A 9,963-nucleotide genomic window follows, 5' to 3' on the forward strand; every position below is an offset into this window, starting at 1 on the left:
TTTCGTGGCTAAAAATCTGAGTTTGCGTTTAACTTTGTTCAGTATTGCAGAAGTACCCACTGCAAGTAACGGAATTAGACTACTACTCTTCGCTCTAAAGTTACAATTTTTCTTACCGTCGCTGAAATCAGTTCTCTAATTTATTGTTTGCTTACGTATTGTCTTGTTGTTGATGCAACTCAACGCACAAAAGGCACATTGATTGATAGTTAGCCACAATAATTGAGCAAAATATGAACGTGAAATCACCGGTAGGTCTTCATCTTCAGAAATGTGTAGATGCATGAGGCAGCACGAACAAGAGATGGAAAATACGAACGAGAAAATACTGGATCCGCTCCTAGTTTGTTTTTATGGGAGACGTTACGTGTCTTTCCATGCTCAATCTTTTTTAATAATTCGGCATTGTTTTCCTCAAAAGCATGCTTAAGGTTCTTTCTCGCCTGTTTGAAATAAAAAAAAGGAAAACCGGTTGCTGTGTCAGTAGTAGAACAGAATGTTCCCACCAGCTTTAGAAAAAAAAACACGAAATGTGATGGTTTTCAATTGAGTATCGTTTTTTTTGCGTGATGAAAACTAGAGCTAGAACTTAGGCATGTTCAACATTCATAGTAAAATAGGCCAATTGGACTACAGTTTATGTAGAAAAATGACTAGAAGAACAGAAGTTTAAAAAATGCAGAAAATTTGTTGACTTTTTAATCCCCCAAATGGCGCTATTAAACTCCAAAAACTAACTGTACTAAAGTAAAACTAAAAAATTAAGCATAAAAGGCTATTGCAAGCCTGCTAGCTTGTTTTCTTTGCTCGAATTTACGACTAGAAATTCAAAACTTCAAACCTGTTTTTCTCGATAATGGAATGAAAGGGCTTTAATATGATATATCATTCAACCGACCCATTCCGATGATTTTAAGGGTACCTGATGTTTCGTGGAAAAAATCAAAAGACACTCAAATACAAAACTTTGAATGGTCGGAACAAAAAAAAACAATGATAGCTGGTTGCTGGGCAAGTAGCACAGAATGTTCCGACCACATTTTCAGAAAAAAAAACTTTCTTCTTCAAATTAGTATCTTCTTTCTACGTCGTGTAATGATACAAGTATACGAAAATTTTGAATAAGTTATAAACGAATTCAATGGTCATAAGCGAACTCAATGGTAATAAAAAAATTAAATAAACCAAATCGAAAAAAATTTTGTTTTTTTTTTCAATATTTTGTACGAAAAACTTTTGTTAGAAAATTTTTACCGGAGAAAAGCCAGGAAGCTTCCAAAATCAATTTCCCTTTAAGTAAAACTAAGTTTCGTTAGCTTAATTTTTTAATTTTCATATATTACTCAAAATTGCTAGAAAATAGACGAAAACTCAAAAACTTCAAACCAGTTTTCTCGACAAAAGGACATTTTTGTAGAGTTTTTTTGGGTCGTTCAAATCACGACGAGAAGGACTTTAATACAATATATAAATCGCCCCTGTCTTATGATTATTTGTGGTACCTGATTTTAAAGCTTGGAAAACTAAAAAGAATTGAAAACGGAACAACAATCAAAAGCCCAGTACACAGGTGGTCGACCACTTTTTTCGTTGACGCTAAAAACTGAAAACGGCCAACAAAAAAGGTTATCTTACTTTTTGACATTGAAAGAAAAAAGCATATTACGTTAAAGCTCTTTCCGTTTCAAGAATCTTCAATAAAACTAACTTAATCAGGGAACTCTCAGAGATGAAAGTAACCCAATCCATGAAACTAACCCAAAACTAAGTCATGTAATTTCTTTTCCGTTGGCAATTCTGCAAATTAAAATCCGTTTAAAACTTTACGCACTGTCCGTTTCTTTTTCTCCCCTATTGCATTTTCGACATTGAAGAGCGTAATTTGCCTTCCTTTCAGCAAATGAATTTGAGAAAAAAAACCGGACTCGAAATTTAAAAAAACGCGAAAACTCACAATTGAGCGTGGACAGCTTTTTTTTTAAATCTTTTTCCTGAAAAAAATCACAATACCTAAATCTTCGTTTCATTTCGTTCATTGACACATCAAATTTTGAATTATTCAGTATGTTATGACCACAATCAATTATGCATAGACTATAACGTATTATCGTATTATGTACAAATAGACAAATTTACAGTTTATAAAATACACAATTTTGAACAAAGTTCACTAGTTTACATTTTGTGAAATATGTATTTTGTTCGATCATATTTGCTGCTCGTTTTTTTCCGCTGTTTGGTTTTTATTCAAGCTAGTCCACAAATTGAACACAGTCGTGTAAAATTTTCAGGCCATCAAGTTTCCTCAGTTGATCCAGCTGATTCTGGTCTTTGCTGACTAACTTGCTCAATGCAATAGCTACGTTCCCTCTCACTTTATCATTGGTATGATTTGAAGCTATTGCCAACATTTCTTGGCAGATATTAGGGTGCATTTCTGACAACGATTTCACCTTCGCACTATTTAGAGAATCCAACAGAAATGATAACGCTAAAGCACTATTGGCACATATAATTTCAGCCGCACTAGATTTGATATCGGATGTCAATTTGAGACTAGTTAGCAGTTGGTTCAAATTGGTATCAAAATCAGTCCAGTAACGCAATCGATTTTTCGTAGGAATGGTCTTCAAAATAACAGCCAGTAATCCACTTGCAACTTGGCAACTAGTTTCCAGTCCGCTTTCATCGAAAGAAGATTCTGTTTTCAAACTACTGTTGTACAGTTTTATAAGGCTGCTTATTAGCTTGATTACACTATTTCCAGTCCACAATTTTAAACAGGTTTTGTCTGATTTTGCCGAAATTGATTTCAAAATTGCAAGTATTGTTGAGCTTAAAGTCAGTTCATCGCTTTCTGAAATCGATTTTATCGGCGGGTCTACGTACAATATGAATTGGTCGCAAACTTTGAGAGCTTTTTCTTTCGTTGATTCCGTGTTTAATTCTTCGCTTTGCAAGAAAGAGTAAATTAGGCACAGGTATTTATTGGTGGTTGTCAAAGATACGCATGGCTTGTTTTTGTTCTGAATCAATTGCGCAGCTGTTTTTTCCAACAAACTTAGTATGCTCTCAACTAAGCCTGTTAGAGCACTCGACAGCTTTTCAACTTCTTTGGATCCTTTTGAGGTTCCCAGTTCGGCTGAGTTTACCATGTGTGTGATAAGGATCGCTCCCTCCGATAGAATCGCATTTCTATTTTTATTCGACATTTTGTCTTCATTTCCGATAAACTTGGTCAAGCTCTCTATTGCCGATTCAGTTAGTAGCTTTGTGCTGATAATAATCTGGAATTCCTTCATTTCCGAGAGTTTGTTTAAGAGCACCAACCCTGTCATATGAACTATTTCATTATTCTTCTTCCAAGACACTTTAGCTGCTTTTTCCTCATTCATAGTAGCAATATTTGTTGCAGCCAAAACTGAATTAACGATTGAATCCCCACCCCAACTATTCACTAAGGATCTTCGACAAAACTTATCTTCCAAGAGAGCAGAAACAAATTGCAACGTCGATACTGTAAGCTCTACTTTCGTACCATTTTGCAATGACAACAAATCAAGTGTAACTTTCAAACTGTCCAGATGCGTTTTAGTTATATACTCCAGATTACTGAAGCAATTCGTCGACAATGACCTCAAAACATCGAAAGAACTAATCAAAATCATCATATCTCCATCTTCAGCGCTATTCGCACTCTTCGAGATTTTTTCGTTTCCAGTTCTTTCATTTGAGCAGCTCAACAAAGATGTGCCTTTTTGGTAAATAAACTGTGCTAAAATGTCAAGTGCGCCTTCTTTTCGAGCCAGAATCTTATCTTGTTCGTTTAGTACGAGAGACAGGAGACATTGCATGGCTCCGATGTAGTACAGACTTGGTTGCTCTGGTTTCGTCAAACAGGTGACACACTCGTTTATCGATTTGAACTCATTAGATCCTGATTCCTTTGCCTAAAAGAATACAGATAAAGTTAACACTTAAGTCATTTAAGAGCAAAGAGAAAGCAAACAGACAAGTTGCATACTTTTTCTAAATTTGGAACCAACATATTAGACCTATCCCAATTACACACCATTTTTTGACCAATACCCTGAAACAGACTGCTTCTCTAAGGTCGTAATATGATCTCTACTAGCTCCTAGCACATAAGGCGAATTTACCAGTCAGCACAAAAAACATAGCCATAAGAGTTGCGAAAGAGTCAAAGAAAACATTGCCATCAGTCAGTTGGACCAGAATCAACGAACGCGAGAAAACGGAAAAAAACACCGACTTTTTTTTGAAAAAATCTCGAACTTCCGATTTGAAAAAATCTCGATCTAGAAACTTTCGAATTTCAAAAAAAAGATGACCTTAAAGCTCTTTGAATTTCTAAAAATAATTTATGATTGATACTCTTTGTAAAAATTAACCCAAATTGCGAAAACTGAATCAATAAGTAAATTTTTTCTAAGGTGGTGAATCTGATAATTAAAATCAATTTTCGAAGTCAATGGTAACAATAACAAAGGGAATTTGTCTTCCTTTAAGCCAATGAAATGAACTGAACGCAAAAAGAAATCAAAAAACAAACCGCAGAAAAATCAGATTTGAGCGTGAACAATTGTTAAGACTATTAACTGAAAAAAAAAACATAAAAAAAAAATTTCATCACGACCTTTATAGTAGTATGAACAACTTTCGAATTTCAAAGAAAAAATTAATGGCCCCGACGCTGTTTGAATTACATACAACAACAATTTACGATTGACACTTCTGTGATAAAATTAACCCAAATTCAGACAGAGTCGAAGTTGTAGTTAGCATACACAAGCAAAAATATCACCAATAACGCTACATTGAAAAACTGAATGAATTGCTTAAGTGATGCACGCCAATTATGAGTCTAAATAATTTCTAGGTGACGCAAGCCAATTATGACGCATTAGCAGTACCAGTCAATTTGAAAAAAAAAACCAACTAACATGCCTCAATTTATAGAGAGAACGCATTTTAATTAGTGAACAAAAAAGTTCATTAAAACCATCCGACCCTGCCCAGTTTCGAATCATCCTATTTTGTTACGGGTCTCCTTCCCTACCTAAACGCTACAGATCCATGATACCTTGAAGCTAAAGTGCTATTTCTAATATAATAATCTGTGTTTATATCCTTGGCATTGGCTGTACTTAATAGCTGGTTACTGATCAAAATGAACACTAATATTTTCGACTAATACTTTGCTTGTGTAAACACTGGAACAATAGGTAACTTTCTTTTCCGCTAGGAAATCCAGTTTCCCACGTTCAGTTTTCCAGTTTTTAGCGCCATTTCAGCTTTTTTAATTGGAGAGCGCAATTTACTTAAGTTTTAGCAGATGAATTTGGATTGAACTCAAAAAGTGCATTAAAACCTATACGCATTCATATATTCATTAACATCTATGAATGCCCTTTGTAATTATCAGAGCATTTCAAGAGTTTTTCCTGAAAAAAATCACCAAGACCTATAAAAGAGTCTTCAATACCTTCGAATCTTAATTAGAAAAACACAAAAAAATGAATCGGAGATATAACAGCGGCTCACCGAAAAAAGCTAGTTCAACCGAATATCTGTGGTCTTCTCTCGGGACCTTATTCTTCAATCATCAAATTAGAATTTTGAGTTTAAAAGTTCAAAATAGATTTACAAAATTAGGGCCTCTAGGCCGCTATATGATGAGCCGAAACATTTCAAGCCGACTGAAGAGAAAAAGAAAACATAAAAACTGACATACTGAAATCGGAGTTGGTAAACTTACAACCAACATTTAAAAAATTCGAATAGAACGGGCATTTAATAGACAGACATGCATTGACTAAAGTAGAGATGACCACAATTTCAGACATCGTGTGAACAAACATATATATGGGGAAAATGATGTTCGCTTTTACTATGGATTTTAGTAAGTTGTTTGTAGTCAACTGAAGCTATTTCTATAATATTGATAAGCTGAGTGCTTATCCCTCTCCCAACAAGCCTAAACGAAACCAAATTTGCAAAAAAAAATCAACTTTCTACGGGGAAACTCGCTACCGATTCTCTCGAAAAATTCTCGTTACCGGTTCTTTTCTTATCTCAAATTTGATGAAGTAGTTATTAAGAAAAGTCAAAAAGATTCTAAGAAACAGTAAAAGCTCAAAAATCTGCGATGCAAAAAAAATCTGAAAAATAAAGGTGAACACTGTTTAAATTGTAACAAAATGCATACTTTAAAAAGCAAACCAATAAAACCCTACAAGATAATAAAAATGGCGTTTTAAAAAAACGGAAATTCAATCGACAGACACTAGGACGAAAACCACAAACCCGTAAAAACAATAATTTTTTTTTTTAAAAAGATGATTACAACCTGAAACGGGCTTAAACTAAATACTAATTAAAGGATAGTGCTTTATTTGAATTTTCAAGAAATTGAGCAAGTCAGAAGATCCTCTAGAAGAGGGGACCTTTTAGAATTCATCCTGTTTACAAAGTCGTTTACGGGAAAAGTCTAGTACCCGATTGCAATACCCTTGCTTAACGCATGAGTAATAAACTGACTTTCCGAAAGCACGAACTTTTTTCTGCGAAATGTAGGTCGTAAACGCTTGAGAAGAAAAGATTGCCAAAACTGGGTTTCTCGATAGAACACTCAATGATTGGCTCGGTAATTTTCGAGAAAAGTCAAATTTTCCGAAAAACGGTCAAAACATCAAATGTTGGGCGTAGCCAAGCCGATCATACAGGGGAGCTTCATACAATCTGTTCCTTTAATTTAACCCAAAAAATCAGATTTGGGAGGGTAGATGTTTTTAAGAGGGCGATAACTTTTTCAAATTAAATTTGGGCATAGATTCTTACGAAGAGTAGCTTCATACAACACGTTCTCTCCCTTGAACTCAAATCAAATTTTAGCCTGATCATGATCAATATTTAAATTTTCTTGTATACATCTCTCGTTTATTGACTCTAAATAACAATTTAGAGGAAATTAATCAGCAGATGTGTTTGTAACTGTTGGAAAACAGGGAAACCAAAAAAATGATTGAACGTTTATAAGTTTTCGAATTTTGAAAAAACAATGATAAATTTCAAAAATTGCTTATCAGAATTGGCACTTGTACTAAAGCATTTATATATCCCATTTAGAGAAAATTGGATCAATAGGTAATTTTTTTGCCGCTGGGAAAATTGAATAGAATTTATTCATGTTTTTAGTGACCGTAAGACTTTTGCTGTTCGATGGAGGAGTTTGCCTTCCTTTCAACAAAGGAAATGTTTTGAACTAAAATAGAAATCAATAGTAAAACGTCGAAAAATTATGTTTGAGCGTGAACAACTTTCCCACAAAAATGTTCGCAACCTATAAAGTGACAATCACTTGGTTTTTTTGCTTTTACAAATCATGAATCCGAAACGACAAGAAATATCCGACCGGTACTCGACATGAACGAATCTTGTACCAACATTGAACAGTTCGCCTACATCTATACATAAATCTGGCTTCCAATTAAGAAATAAATTGCAGATTTAATTAGTCAGAGAGGCGAATCTGCACTTACCCAAAAATCAACAAAAAATCTTCAAAATTTAAAACACAAAAGCAAAGCGAAGCTTCGCGCCACTTGTGATACCACATATTAACAGCACTGCAAGCTAGCAGACAGGATAAAACGAGAGCCACTAAGTCCAAAAAATGCAGAAACAAAATGAAAAAACCACTACTGAAACTTATCACCACTGATTATCTATTAGCGCAAAACATGCCAAGAAACACAATCGACGGCGTTCATTGGAAATCTAAAAACTTTATCGAGCGGTATAAGCCGAAAAACTTGGGTAAATTCCCTTAAAACCGAAACAAGATTGTTGCCATGAAAAACTTAGAATAATTTCTATTCTAAGATTTTAAATAATTTGAGCGCTCCAGAGTGAAGCAAAAATATATGTTTCCCTTGAAACGAATCAAAATTTGGGTCACTGAAGCAATAAAATATACACCGAAACCGTTTGAGCAGAATAAAATTTTTAAAGCGAAAAACAGCAAAAAATAACATTTCTACAAGCCAACTAAGCCGAAACAGCATTCGCAAACACAGAAGCCGGCAAATTTTTGAAACTGAATATTTCCAGGTTGAAAAAAAAACAGGCACTGTCAGATTCTGTAAAAAGCCTGCTCGCTGGCGTTACTCGCTTGAAATAAGATCTAAATCTTCAAATATGTTTTTCTCGACAATGAGAAAATGTTATCAAAAATTTTCAGAGTCGGTCGAATCACGATTGAAAGGGCTTTAATATGATATACCACTCAACCCCTTTCGACGATTATTAAAGGCACCTGATTTGGCGTGGAAAACAAAAAAATTGAAAAACAAACAAACATCGGAATACAAAGTTCCTCCCTACTTTCAGTGGTCGGAACAACAACCCTGATAAAATCTTTTGACAACGGGGGATCTAACTCACTTTTGGACAGTCCACATTTTCTCCCCCTAAATCGATTGGAGGGGGACTGTACGATTGATACCGTATTTCAGCTGAACATTACAGAGAAATTTAACAAAAATTCAGCAAATCCAGAAGAACCAAAGGGAAGATAAGTAACATTTACTCACTTTATCTGCCAATTCACTCATACGATATTCATTTTCCATCTCATCTATTAAGTCCATGTACTCCGCCACTGTCTTTTTACGAGCTGCAGTTGGTTTAAATTCATCTTCTAACGCATCCTGCAGACAACTACGAGCATCTTCATACTTTTTCATTAACGCCAGTGCTTTCGCTTTATGTACAAATGCTTTCAGACATCCCTCTTCAATTCTGAAGGCAAAGTCGCAATCATCGATAGCCTCTTGCAGTCGATTCAATTTAATCGACACTTGAGCTCGATTGGTCCAAAGAGGTAGGTTATCTTTCATAATTTCAATTCCTTGTGAGTAGAAATTGTAGGCTGACTGTAGATCACCTTCAGCTAAACTTTTGTTACCTTTGTATTTGAATTGATCGCTCTCCTTCTTGCGAATCGCTCGATTCCTGGCTCTTTTTTCAGCATCCGCCGCAATTTCGTCCATCCAGCCCTGCTTCTGTTGCACTTTTGTGTCTTCTTCATCTTAAAAAATAGTAGTACGTAAATTTAGCATGAAAAACTACAGTAGATAAACGGAAAAATCCAGCCCTGCTTCTATTGCACTTATGTGTCTTCTTCATCTTAAAAAATAGTAGTACGTAAATTTAGCATGAAAAACTACAGTAGATAAACGGAAAAATTAAACTTCTTTTGTTGGGTAAAATTGATAATTAATTCAGAAGTCGACATATGCCGCTGGGAAGGAAAATCAACATATAAATGATTTCTAATCCATCGAAAAAAAGCCCAATTTCAACGAAAGAAGCTGACTACCACTTGTTTTAGTGGATTGATGTTATATACTAGGGCATGAGAAGATGCCAAATTTGAACCAAACAACAAAGTTAAATGCTACAACTAAAGAGCAAAGATTCGGACAAACCTCGTTCTGTAACCTTATTTATGCGTGTTGCATTGAATCCAAGACATTCTGAGCTCTTTCCATTTTTCAGCATCTCATTAGCTTTATCAGTTGCAGTTTGGTCGTTGTCTGCCAAACCCTTTATAACATCGGTAACGTGGTCCACTTTCTCCAAAAACGAATCTAGATCTCCCGAATCCATACGTTTCTAGAAGCAAAATCGATCTACTCTTTCTGACAAGCTATTAAACAAAACGAAGGTCAAAAGTACCATAGAACACAAAACCAGTTTGTTTGCACAAAACCATTTTCGAAATACTTGTAACATTCGCCCGGAAGATACATATCGACGGATAACAAAACTAAGTCTTAAGACGACTGGCTAGCGTCTAAACAGAGCTTTGCATGTTTTTCACCGTCTCTACCAAGCCAGTACTTTTCGGTGGTCTTTCTTACATCAGGCTGACAAAAA

At 35.0% G+C, this 9,963-nt stretch overlaps 1 protein-coding gene across 1 annotated transcript; it reads right to left on the reverse strand.

Moving 5' to 3' along the window:
- Nucleotides 1-2,048: 2,048 nt before the first annotated feature.
- Nucleotides 2,049-9,701, reverse strand: LOC134853284 (tetratricopeptide repeat protein 12-like). The gene is made up of 3 exons (XM_063869256.1): nt 9,513-9,701; nt 8,616-9,112; nt 2,049-3,950 (listed from the first exon to the last, which is right to left on the reverse strand). Exons 1-3 carry the CDS (start codon nt 9,691-9,693, stop codon nt 2,253-2,255), a joined length of 2,376 nt encoding a protein of 791 aa, XP_063725326.1. The 5' UTR covers nt 9,694-9,701; the 3' UTR covers nt 2,049-2,252.
- Between the last annotated feature and the right edge of the window lie 262 nt (nt 9,702-9,963).

This window comes from Symsagittifera roscoffensis, chromosome 8 (genome assembly GCF_963678635.1).
Source record: "Symsagittifera roscoffensis chromosome 8, txSymRosc1.1, whole genome shotgun sequence".
In the NCBI taxonomy this organism is placed as follows: domain Eukaryota; kingdom Metazoa; phylum Xenacoelomorpha; order Acoela; family Convolutidae; genus Symsagittifera; species Symsagittifera roscoffensis.

What these genes read in the sequence shown, in the direction of transcription:
- LOC134853284 (XM_063869256.1), bottom strand. Translation starts at nt 9,693, where the DNA reads ATGGATTCGGGAGATCTAGATTCGTTTTTGGAGAAAGTGGACCACGTT. An exon ending in AAATAAGGTTACAGAACGAG is followed by an intron (nt 9,113 to 9,512) that starts GTTTGTCCGAAT and finishes CTATTTTTTAAG; the next exon opens with ATGAAGAAGACACAAAAGTG. An exon ending in TGAGTGAATTGGCAGATAAA is followed by an intron (nt 3,951 to 8,615) that starts GTGAGTAAATGT and finishes GTATTCTTTTAG; the next exon opens with GCAAAGGAATCAGGATCTAA.